The 13,325-nt window shown below is 44.7% G+C and overlaps 1 protein-coding gene across 2 annotated transcripts in view; it reads left to right on the top strand.

The window, feature by feature from the left end:
- The window catches only part of LOC146786200 (UAP56-interacting factor-like), a 178,978-nt gene that overhangs the window by 92,831 nt on the left and 72,822 nt on the right, over positions 1-13,325 (top strand). Inside the window, exons 5-6 of one of the 2 annotated variants that reach the window (XM_085635774.1) lie at positions 3,350-3,403; positions 6,608-6,725. In XM_085635774.1, the coding sequence (XP_085491900.1) occupies positions 3,350-3,403; positions 6,608-6,725 (172 nt within the window). The remainder of the gene's footprint in view (positions 1-3,349; positions 3,404-6,607; positions 6,726-13,325) is intronic. The other variant, XM_085635775.1, reaches the window with a different exon arrangement.

Genomic DNA, 13,325 nt, shown 5'->3' with positions numbered 1-13,325 from the left:
CCTATTAATACTCCTTCTCAAGACCACACAAAGCAAAACGGGTACCCATGAATTGTTCAACCCCTGCTTCCCTGAACACACAACTTGTGAATATTGGAAAAGCTTTTAACTATACGTTACTACTATTACTAGTTGTGCTATTACAACCTGCGTCCCTGTTTGTGTCCCTTTATCACCAATGCTATACCTTAAAGCACTTGGAGACTTAGAGCTGTTTTTCACTGGTATACTGATGACTCCCAGATTTTTCTAAAATGTAATCTTAGCGAATAATCCAATAGGGTCCATGTATCTGCTTACAGGTATAGATAGTGCAGAAGCACCTAAAATTGAATTCTCTCACGACCAGAATTTCTCCTCTCTCAAAGAACAAAACTTTTCTCTGAATTCCACCTGGGTTAATGTCTTAAAAGAAACTGACAAAGACCAAACTAGCTACCTCAGTCCAATACCTAACCTTGCTTCTGCATAAATACCAGCAGCTCAGAGACCACATTCAAACTTTGACTAAATCAGATAATGTATGCCTGTCCTAGATCAAGACCCTAGGGAAAGCACTTCCTACATGAGACCTTAAAATCGAAGTTGAGAGTTGTTTTTCTTCGTCTCAATTATAGATTTTTTTCAAAAGAACAGTTAGCATTAGGTTAATTAGTATCTGATCGAGACTTCTAGCCACAGATTCTTTACCTTTGAATTATCTCCAAGTATCGGACTGGAGTGGGATATTTTTCTTGAGCAGTAACCCTGTGTGCCAGTAGGTGGCGTCGTTTGGCTCCGCGTGACCTCTTCCACACCGGAAGTGATGTGCGCAGTGCCCAAATAGGTGCCACCTCAGCGCACTGACGTCAGTTCTTTTCTTTTTGCGTCAGCGCAGATCCGGGAAAAGCAGCCCCTTAATCTGTTTTTGGCTAACTTTTTCGACGTCGAAGCTTTGAGTTTTTTTCCTCCTGGTCTGATAGGAAATGTCATTGAAGAAGACCGACTTCAAGCCATCGGACTGGTGAGTATCTGGGTGCAGTCAGCAGACTGGACACTTCTCCAGAAACTGGCATCCTTCACCTTCACACCCCCCCTCCATTTTGGTCTTGCAGGACTGTTTTGTGTGAAATTTGTTTGCAGACCCACCTCGGGGGAGGTATTGCTTGCATATCTATTTTAATGTATGGAATCTACGAGTAGAAGTCTGTCAGGTGAACAGGTTAGTTACATTCGGTAACGCCTTATCTGGTAGAGACTCTATCAAACCGTACATTCCTTATCGACCCAGCATTCCTCCCCACTCTGCAAATGTATTTCTAGGGACAGGGCTTTTCCCTTTCAGGGCCCAAGTATTCCACACCAATGGTCAGCGTGATGGAGTGGCGTATATATAGGCACTGTGCAGGTCACTTCCGGCATGGACAACAGCACTAGAAGCTGAGCAATACCACCTACTGGCGCACAGGGGTACTGCTCAAGAAAATTCCAGATCCGATCTTGACGCCTGGGGATAGTTCTAAGGTAAGGAATGTACAGCCAGATGAAACTCTGCCAGATAAGGCTTTACTGAAGGTAAGTAACTTGTTCTATCAGTCATCTTTCGAGGAGGCTCTAAATGTACGCCCACATAATCTCAATTTTTGGCCTAATCATATATGTCTCATTTTGTTTTGGTCTCTATGTGGCCATCTATCTGTTAAAAAATGCTTTCCAGTCTAGAAACCACAGTAGTTAAAGCTACCCTTTGTGTCTGTCGGGCTTCGCTTTTATAAATATTTACATTTTTACTCCATATTTTGAACTAAAATCAATTTTTGAAATTTGCTGTTCAGCTTGTAAGTATGTTGATATAATTCAACATGACTATTATGGTGATTTGTAATGAGGAAGTAATCCTTCTGTACTCTTTCTGGTGACAAAGAAGCCTTCGCCTCTGATGGATTTGTGCCTGCATTGATTTCAAACTTCTCCTGTTTTCTGGGGGGCTCCATGCAGTTTACGTCTGTGGCTTTTTAAAAGGATTGGCCTTTGTGCACTGCCTGGTTATCAGACTCCCACTTGCCTACTGATGGGGCATCCATTTTATTTTAGATGCCACAGATATGGAACATCAGTCTCAGGGTGATGGGCTCCACTCTGCCAATGTTTAAGATGCTATCTTGTCTCCTGGCACCTGGTCCTGAGGCTGTGAATCCTGCACTGTAGCGACAAGCAACATCCTTTCTCGTACTTCACCTCTGTTTCTGTCCCTCTGTCAGATCTTGGTGTCTCCTCCTTCCCCCTCCTATTTGACAAAGCTTTGTACTATGTACCCACCTCCTTTCTGACACTATTAACCTCCTCTAGCATCTCTAAAGTTATCAATTCCAGTCTGATATGACTGCCAAATCATCACTTTAAACAATTCTGTAACTAGGTTCGCTCTTGCTTTCCAGCCGCTTCTCATATTCACCTGGCACAGCTGTGCCACTTCTCTGGCAATTTCTTAATATCTAGTTCCAAAAATATATTTTCTTGGTGCAGGTAAATTCTCTAATGGCATAATGTGTACCTCTGACTCTCGGGATTTTTTTTTTTTTTTGCTGGAAAATATTTTAAAGAATTTGATCTTCTGCGAAGAGCACTTCTTTAGACGGGTCTCCTACCCTTGCTTCTCTTCAGTGCCCATTCATTCCTTTTGGGTATTTTGCTATTTGAATTCAGTTGGTAATTATACTGTAGTTTTTCGGGGGGGTCCTGGATTCTCTTGTGTTTTCTTATCAGTGATTCTTATATTTTTTATGTTTAGAAGATTCACTCTCCTTCAGTCTTCTAAAATACACCTGCAAAACATTTAATGATTTGCTAACCAATAAACTCCCTAGTTTTGATTAAGATAACTCACAAAGTGATTTTGGAGTGTAACTTCATTGTGTCGTGCTTTACTCCACAATAGATAAATGTTCATGTTCCCTTCCATACAAGCACTTGTACAACTCTGTGATCTCCGCCCCTTTCAATACAAGAAGCAGTCACACAATGGTGCCACACCAACATTAATGGGCTGTTGGAGGATGTCATCCTCTCCAAGTAACAACCATGCAGTCTGTACCTGGGCCACTTCGGCTTCGTGCTTGGCCATCTAAGCCGGCTGCGCATTTTCTGTGATGTGGCTTGTAAGGAAGGGAAAGCAGACCTAACTAGTCTCTCAGCTTCTGTCCTGCACTCTCTAACCACTTAACACTAGTGTTGGCAGGTATACTAGGAGTGGTAAATGAAGCTTGTTGCCTTCTCAGAACTAAAAAGCCATATTTCTTTGTAATACCTATGCCAGTGTATTCATGTATAGGGCAGTTTTTGGTAACTAAATACCCTTTTATCCAAACAGCATGCAGCCACACAGATTGGATTTCTTTGGCTCGTCTCAGCCTTTCTGGCTAATGTGAGTTATCTTAAAGGATTAGTTGTTACCATTTCTCCTGATGTTTCCATCGTCTTCAGTGTTTTGTCTTCTGGCTGTATTTCATTTGTGGCTCATTACCTCATCCCACTTCTGTAGTACATACATTTGTGTCTCAAGCTCTGAACCCGCAAAGAGTTATGTTAGGGATTTGCTGATTAGAGTAACCATTAACGGATGTTTTTATATTTTGTGGAGCCTCCATTGAAATTGTATCTCTAGCACAACTCTTTGTATCTTGTGTGTTTGAAACGTTCCATTCACATCGAGCTCGGACCATTGACATGTGGTAGTAGTGTCTTTTCATGTTTCTCTTTTAGTAATGTAACACTTCTGCCTTCCCCCCCCCCCCCCCTCTTCTTTGCAATTTGCATATTGTATGTTGTGTAGATGTATTGTTCTTAATGTCGTCTAATTGTAAGAAGCTATTGTACTACCACAGAAAAGCAGAATGTTTCATGGTGAACTCCTAGTTGGGCTACGTCATTAACCTGGCCAGTGAGAGGGAGGTAAATGAGGAGACACCCCTCATGTGGACCAGGTTGATTATTACAGCCCCGAGTTTGGGTAGATTAGGAGCTGGGATGGAGTAGACTCTAGTAGAGTATTGGGCTTACATAAAGCCATGTGCAGCATGCACAATAAGGAAGCTGAGAGGATGCATTTTACTTTATTCTACACGTGGACACAACATGGAATGGTGTGCATTTTGCTAGCCAAATAGGTAACTAGTCCTAGCATTGAATTCGGAGAGGAGAATTAAGTACGCACTTGATATTGAAGACATTGTCTAATTTTCTACTCTTACAGAGGAGTTGAGGTGTCGGAGGGTTTGCAGTATTTTACAGGCATCTTCTCCTTAAGGGAATGTGTGATGGGTAGAGTTAAGACTCATAAACACAAATCTAATTTATCAAAATGCAGCTTCCATAAAAGTTAAGTGCAACAGGGACCAATGAACTCTTGCTTATAGCAAACAATACATGACATGAGAAATGTGTCTTGGATTCAAGTAAAATCCGAAATCTTTTGTGAAATTCTTTGTAGATGGATTTTCACCTGAAGGAACTCTGCTCTTTCGGGTCCTTTAAGGTCCACTCCATTCGGTAAACAAAAAAACCTACACGGACTGATAGCTCTCACTGCTCTTGGAGATGTAATGTCTTGCTCTCGAGACTCTGGTCTTGTGAAAGTGAAAAGTAGTATTAAATGAGGCATGAAATAGAGCTGCTTTTCATGTATATGATTTGTGGTATTCTGCGATTGTGGTCTCACTATGATGTGCACCATACCAAGATTCTACTTTGGGACTCAGACGTCATTCAAAATGCGCTTGCGAATTGAGCAAACTGTTTATAAGACCTCACCGACTGTTTCTAACATTATATGGATAGACTCCTAATGCCTCTAATTCGCAAGAGAAGACCGGATGATGGACCATAGGGTAACAACAGACATTTTTTATGAAATTAATTATCCGTGTTAAATTTGCCCTGAAGAAGTGCCTCTGCGTAAAATGAACAAAATGTGCTTACTTTCTTTTTGTTACATAATAATGAAACGAAGAGTTAAAAAGTTTTGAAACCCAGTTGCCACTCAAGTCTCTAATGTTCCAAGTTAATCGAGTGTGCTTTGTGCTCTGCTTCAACCATGGTCGGAGAATAAAATGCCTGTTAAAAGCTAACCTTTGCCTGCTCAAAGCTGCAGCTCAACCCAAACTGTAACCTTGTGCTGACCAATTCTATTATTGCAATGAATCTGCTTTGTTCTGCTTTGCTTCATGATGGCTGGATCCAAAATTAAATCTTCTTGTGCCAACCTGGTGTCCGAGTCCTGAAAAGTACTTCAGGTAGCAGGGTATTACATAAAAGGGATGTAGGCTCAACCTCACTGGTCTCATCAAGAAGCCAGTTGGCAAGGCTGTGACTATGGCTGAATCTGGCCTTTCTGGGCGATTTGTAGCCATAAAAGTAAAGGCGAGTTGGGGCACAGGGATTTGACTGTGTATACGAGACCATTCTGTGATCGTGAAGGGGAATTATGTTGATTTGGTTTCCCCTCCAAACAGCAAGCCCTGTATGATTGTTCAAGCGATCCTAACCGAAACCTTTCGTCCACAATGGCATGCTGTATCCTACCAGATTCTACCTCTTCAGGTACTGCACTTTCACCTGGGATAAAAATGCTGCCCAGAAATAAAAAAGGACCCAAGTGGCACCATTGTCATGACTTATGTTTATGAATGTGCAGATTGGATTGAGGGCGATCAGTATTTTCTTTGTGAAATAGTCATCTGCCAGCAGTGTTTGTCCCTTTAAAGTGGATTCTGTAGTCTGCATTGATTAATAAGTTTTTCAGTGTTCATTTTGTCACTTAAGCTTTTTCAGCTTTTTTCAGTCAAAGCGGGTTTGTGATTCTTAAAGTTGTCTTTTAGTCGTCCTTGGATTGCTTAGTCCCTCTGTTTTAGAGGGAATAAGATTAAATACAATATATATTCCTAATAGTACTCCCACAGTAGTTTTGTATAGTAGGTATTGGGAAGATATTAAACTTGCATAGTCCAAAGTAATTTCTTTCTTTGACTTGAAATGCTTGATTGGCCCAAGTTACATTGTGTTATACTTTGACCTACATTATGAGCGGTCATTTACTTTGAGTGGGCAAGTGTAGCAGTTACCAGCCACATCAGAATTATGATATCTGCGGGAACACTATAGCTCTATTTTAGTTTGGCCCAGGAAAAAACTGGGTGAAAGTCTCAACCAAAACGAGGAATTGCTGGATTACTAGAACTCAGAATTATAGATTCATCACCTGCAATTTTGCATTTCTTAGTGATCCTCAGGTCCAGCTTGTAGTAGCTGGATTTTTCCTGTCCTTGGAGATACAAGTACCCCCCCCAAAAACGGCCACTCACGGTGTGGGAGGAAAATACTAAACCATTTTCCTAAACAGTTAGTAATAATGGCATGATGAGAATACCTAGCAAATAAAAGTTCTCAAACATGTATTCAACTAGTAAAGTATCTGGTTGGTATGAGATTCAATAGTTCAGATATCCGTGCTCCCCAACGTAATGTCTGTTGCAGCGTCAGTTGTTAAATTAATTGTCCTGTCTACATGCTCTGAACACCTACTTTGGGGTTGATTTAAAAAAAAATTTATTCCTATATTTTTCGTTTAAAGGGACAATTTATCATCCGCTATGTCCTACAGTGGATCAACTATGTCCTATAATGGGTATAAATTAGAAGAACAGAGGGAAAATCGTCAAGCAACTTTCCTTACCAGAAGGGGCCTGGAGGTATGTCTACACTGCATTTGTATCCGCTTGTTTTGCACATTGGTGTTAGGCATGTTTTGATAATAAATGTCCTGCACCAGAAGTTGTCAGCTCTTTAAATATAATCCTTTATTGCCCAATGCAAGTAATTTATGGTCTAGTTTTGACTTATTTCTTTCTTCTCCAGAGCATTCTTTAGTTTGTCAACTAAATTAACCTTTCCTGGAGTGTTCAGTTTTTTAAGTTTGAATTCATGTGACTCACTCGATCTCCTGGTGTGTAGTCTGTTATCCTCTTTCAAATCATGGTACTATTGATGGGTCGAAGGGGCAGCCCATCTTCCTTATTAAACGTACCCAATACTGAGACTCTACGCCTTGGGTTTAGCCTGTTCCACGGGACCCCCTGCACTCTAGTATAGTGTAATCCGTGGCCCAGTATTCCCGATTTATCTCTCCACCCCAATGCTCTACTTCACAGCATTGACTGTAGAGGTAGGGTAGCGAAAGGGAGCGTTGCATTGGCTCCACTCAAGGCCCTAGGGGTGTGAGGTAGATTGGGAGCTCAAACTGGTAATACATGAGCACAAATATTCAGGCAGTTCTTGTTTTTAGAAAAAATAGGTTCATCATATTCATAAATAAAGTAGTAAACCATTTCTGTCCAATGTGAAGGCAGTATTCTATTTTAGCAGATAACGCAGGAGGGCCCAGCATTGCCTATCATGCCGGAAAACTTTGTACACAAGCACACCAGAGTGTTTGTGCTTTAGTGTATGCAGTGCAAGGTGTAGATGTGGCATGGGGGGCAAAGCAAGCAGCTTTTTGAGGAGCATTTGGAGGCACATTACCACATTACCAGACGTTTCACCAATATAAAAGACTGTTTGCCTCACCAGTTGTATAGTAAAAAGTGAAAAAACTCCCTGTAACATGACACCCCTCCTGCCCACAAAAACAGCTCTTAAGAAATCTATCACCAAAAAAAACCTTGTCAAGTCTGCGGCCATGGCAACTGCGTAGCATGGTCAGACAGAAGGCTTTTTGTCATCTGTGCTCTCATCCACTTGCTCCTGTCCACCATTTCTCTTTATCCTGCTGCTTGCTCCTCTAAGCTCACAGCCCTGCCGGCTTCCACCCATCCCTTTTGCCTCGCCAATCCTTAAATTAAAGCGGCTCATGTTGGGAGAGAATCCTCTGATTCGGATCCATAACACTCTTTCAGCATCAGTGGATTCACATGCACAATGCATGTAGGGTTTGTGCCAAAGGAGGAGTAGAGGGATCACAAACTGATGGGCAGAAACTACTTGACTACGGGAAGAACTGACCCTGATCAGCCTCTGTCCCTCCAGTGGATCCAATCAGCCTACTACTGCCCCGATATACAGTGTGTGCGTGGACTCTGATGCCTCACTTTCCCAGGTTCAGCCGCCCAATGCAAGGACATGACGTCTAGCCTCACCCTTGCAGTCCTTGAATTATGCCGACATCCCCTCCCTACAACAGGGCAGCCATCACCTGTTCATGTCCAGGCAAACCCCCTAGCTTCCCATACATCTGCACCACCCAGTCTGACCTCCAGCATATAGCTGTTTCCCCCACCTCCAATCAGCCAGCCGCAATCCCATAATAGACTCTTCCAGGAAAATGATGCTGAGTAACCACCATGAAAATGTGCTCCTAGTAGTCTCACCAACCGGCTCCACAACCCCCAACTGACATGAGTGCCCACCCAAGGGACAAATGTGAGCCACCAGATAATGGGGGACTGCTGACCCAGCAGAGAAACAGAGTTAAGGATGGCAGAAGAGCAGCAGACACCACCTGGGCCTGCAAGGTGACCAACCAACGAGAACAATTTGGGAAAATAGTAATCCATATTCATATTCCCCTAAATATTCAAACTCTACAAGTGGGCCTCACTAACATTCCCAGACCCAGGTAGAACCACAGTGCTCCCTGTTTTTGTCCTGAAGTCAGTTACTCTCTCACTAGGTTCTCCCCATCTCCGACAGATGAACCCTTCTACCACTCCATGTCTCAGACATTCAACCATTCCGTTACCATTTCTTTAGATCAGGAATACTGGAGTGTGGATCAGGGTCATAACAGATCCATCGGAGTCTCTGCTTCAAAGAGTGTGTAACCTGGTGTGAGGGAAGAAAGGAATTCGTCATGCTGCTCAGCAGATGCAGCTGAAACCATTTATAGAATGTCTTCAATTATAGCTGCAGGGAAGTGTGGTGCAATGATGTCCTTTGTTTGCTGGCTTGCTGCCACTGTGCTTTTTACCGTGAAAAGCATAGGCGGACTGTCCTCCAACAGTTGCTTCCCTGCCATCTGAGGGAATGTAGGAAAGTGGGTTTCTGTTGCAGCAACCCCCCCCCCCCCCCCCCCACACACTTTTTGCCAGACTACTTATGCACTTGTTCTTGGTGTGCCCTGGATCCCTGCCAATCAGGTACCCAGGGCCTATGTTATTTCCCCAAAACTAACCCAATTGGCATCTCTGGCCACAGTTCAGTCGCTGGTAAATGGTACCACAGGTACCCAAGACACTGTGACCAGGGAAGACCTCGAAGGGCTGCAGCACTTATTTTGCCACCTTTAGAGGCCCCGTACCCTGACACTCACACACTGCCTTTGCAGGCTGGATGTCTTGGTGCAGAACAAAGTGAAGTCGACATGGCACACATCCCTGTGTGCCATGCCCACAAACTACTGCCCCAGCATACATCAGTCACCCCTCTGGCTGGGTACCCTATGCCAGTGGTGAGGGTACAGGTGCATGAGCCCTGTACCCCTACAGTGCCCAAATCCTTTCATGGACACTGTGTGCAGTGCTGCCATTAAGAGTATATAGTGCTGGGAGTTTGTCATTATGAACTCCACAGCACTATAATGGCTACACTGAAGACTGGGAAGTTTGGTATCCAACTTCTCAGCACATTAAACCCACACTGATGCCAGTGTGGGATTTAACGTAAAATGCACAACAGAGGGCATCTTAGAAATTCCCCCCTGAAACTCTACCAACTGCTAGTAACCTGACTGAGTGGCTACTTAGGCTGCCACCACCAGACATGTTTCTGGACCCCTGTGTTGAGAGCTTGCTGCTCTCGGGGGCCTGAAACAATGCACATCCTGGGACGAGGTGCCAAGCCTCCTCCCCCAGGATGGGCAGGGTTAACTAAGGCGAAGCTTCAAAGGCATGCTGCCTTTGTGAGCCTCTCCAGACCATTTACTGCTTTCAACAAATGGTCGCCACTGGTTCTACCCTCCACTTTGGGCGGGAGAACCAGCGGGGAAAAACAAGTGAGGAAAAGTTGTACCCACCTCTGCCAACCCCACCCCTCAGGTGGAGGAGGCGAGGTGAAGCACAACTTCGAATCCCCACCATCTTGAGGATTGGGAGAATTCAGCCACCCAGGGACAGGCTCCTGCCCACCCTCCCACTGGAGAGTGGCAGAATAGGGGGTGTACCCACCCATAGGAAGGGACCCATTGGTCCCTGTCCTTTACCTACCTGTAACTCCCCTAAATTTAGTATTTAGAGGGCATCCTGAACCTACCTTCCTCAGATCCAGCCTACCTACAAGAAGAAAAGGATGAAGAGCCATGCAGAGCTAACAAGAGGACGCCCACTGACTTGGCCCCAGCCCTACAGGCCTGTCTCCCCTCGAACCTGCTCCTGCGAAATTCCGGCGTGTCCAGCAGCCAGCAACCTCACAAACCCCGGAGGACCTGCCTGTCTTCACTTCCCAGACTGTTTCTCCCATGAACACCGGACATGTTTAAACTGCAGCTTCTGGTGCCAGCCAGAGACCGCGAATCTAGCCCACTCTGCACCCGCCCGAGGTAGAGTGGAAAAACGCCACAAGGAGGTTCCCCCGGCGATCCTGACCCGAGACCTGGCGACCCCTGACCTGCCTCAAGCCTCCAGACTACGCCTGCAGGCTCAATCCAGAGGCGCCCCCCCCCCCCATACTGAGACCAGAGCGGGTAAGAAAATCCGACGTCAAAAGGCACCCCTGCACCCGAGACCCCACAGCCTTGTGTGCCCAAACCAACCGTGCTTAACCAATCCACGACATCCCAACTTAACCCTCGAAGTGGTGGTCGCACCCAGAAGATCCTCGTCCCCGAGCCTGCAGTGTTTCTTTGTCCCAGAGGTTCCCCATTGAAAACGGGGCACCCGACCTCAAAACAGCACCCTACACCCGGCTGCCTTAGTGCCGCTGAGGGTGCACCTGTGGTGCTACTTTGGTCCACAACATGCCCTGAGCTTAACCCTAGGAGCTTTGCTGTCAGCCCAGTGGCCTGCTTGCCAGCAGCCACCAACCGGAGGTCCCCTATCCCCCATTGGATAACATTGGGTCTCAACACTCTGCACCCGGCCGCCCTAGTGCCGCTGAGGGTGCAACAAAAGTACATCACTGACCCTGGGATACCCCGGAGTCTAACCCCAGAACCTCAACTCCCACAGTCGAGTACTTACCTGAAAGCCGATAACCTACATTTTTTCCATACCTGTGACCCGTTAATCTGTTTTCCTTCCATAGGATAACATTGACACTTTTTCTCAAAATAGTTTCTAAGTGTGGAGTTTTGAAACCTAAAAATATTCTTTAAAAATCGCACAAACTACCAAAACGTGTTTACTCACCTGTTTGCAGGAAATGTCCCAGTGCTGAATCTAGGTATCCAGCACGTGTTTGAAAAGTAACGTAAAAAGTAACTTACCTGCAATTTATTTTAGAAGCCCATTCATTTCAATGTACTGCTCCAAAAAGTTTCTAAGTGTGAAGTTTTGATATCTGAAGATATTCTTTAAAACTCATGCCAATAACCAACAAGTAATTTTGTTCCTGTTTACAGGAAATGTCCCAGTGCTGAATCTAGGTATCCAGCACTGAGTTAGAAAAGTAACTTAAAAAGTAACTTGCCTGCAATTTACTGAAGAAGCCTATTCATTTCAATGTACTGTATTTGCTAAGTGTTGCATACTACTGCTCCCCTGTAAATGAAACAAAGTACAATTTATATTGCATTTTCAAACTGTTCGATATACAGTAACTTAATACGGAAAAGTATTTAATGCTTACCTGTACCAGGCTTGCTTCGTTCTAAAAATAAACAGTATATTTTTATACAAACACAATTGGTTTAGAGTTCAGTTCTTGAGTGTGTGAATCATTTTGCTAACTGAGTGGGTACATCAAATGCTTAACACTGTCCTCTGATACTGCCTTACTGCTCCATCAAGCTACCACTATTGGAGAGTAAGGTTCTATCTAACTTTAACCTCTGCCTACCTCTCGGGACACTTGAACTCTATACACACTTTACCTCATTTTGGTGTAGTATATATAGAGCCGGTTTCTTACAGGGAACGTCTGTGTTTGGCTATGAATGCTCTTCTTTCCTGCATTTTGGTGTGCCTCCATCTTTCCATTGAGCCGCAGTCCAATTTAAACCACTGCACTCTAGAAAGAAAGATTGATGGATGCAAATGGGCACGTTGCTCTCCTCCATCCATTATGCTCTTAAAATTAAGGCATACCTTCAGCAGGATCTACAAAATAGCTGCCATCCCTTTAGAAATGACAAACACGGTGTCTTTGTTGGATTGCACCTCTCTATTATGACTGTGGCCACATTTCAGATCTTTATTTTGTGCTCCAGCTCCTTCATTATAGGGGCTCTTGGCATTTTGCAGCACCTGTGTGCCATGTGTGCATTAAATTGTCACCGGTTATTTTGTGGGCAGTTCTGAACAAGGTAGAGACTGGGTGGATGTATTTATGGTCTCCTGGCTAGCCTGTTCCTTTTTTTGTGAGTGCCACTGCCGGTAACCACCTCCCCCTTAAAGCCCGGGAGTGCTTGTAGTTGGCGGAGCATAGAACTGGCCCGTCTCCAGGTGAGCTGTTGAGCACTGGCATTGAAGCGTGAGCCTTGCCCCCTTTGTGTATTGGGTGCAGCTGGGAGCATGTGCATTGGGTGCCCTTCTGGCACAGTCAACCATAGAGAGTGCAGATTATTATTTTTTCCCCCTCCTGTTCAAGTTACAATGAACAGAAAAAATAAGTATAACAAGGATTCTCCATGTGTTGTCTGTTTTGTACAGTAAAAAAAGTTCCTAATCGGACTGCTATGGACCAGGCCTGCAGGGCTCCACACTTTGCAAGTGACAGACAGCCACGGCAGCTGTTTCTATCCTCTTCTCAGCTGAGACACGGAGGGTGTACCTATAAACCAACCCTGTGTGATATCCTGGTTCCACCTTAGCTTCTCTCTCATTGCACACCTGTTAGACCTGGCACTTTGGCGTGGGTTTCCCTTCCACTTTTTGATGGTGTGCCTCGATTGTTTTGCTGGTGTTGTCCGCTCAGGGCACCGCGCCACGGCTAATCCGTGACCGCAGCGCAAGTGCTCCCTAGATAAAGTGTTCATAATTGATATACATGATTGGTTTATTGGATTCCCTGTCAGTCCCCAGTAAAGTGCACCCGGAGTGCCAGGGCCTGTGAATGCCAATGCCGCTAGTGGGCTGCAGCGCTGGTTGCGCCACCCACAACAGCGGCCATGTAAAATGTGTCCTGGGTCTGCCACTGCAGAC

This window comes from Triturus cristatus, chromosome 11 (genome assembly GCF_964204655.1).
Source record: "Triturus cristatus chromosome 11, aTriCri1.1, whole genome shotgun sequence".
Taxonomy (NCBI): Eukaryota; Metazoa; Chordata; class Amphibia; order Caudata; family Salamandridae; genus Triturus; species Triturus cristatus.
This window is presented reverse-complemented; position numbering and strand designations above follow the sequence as displayed.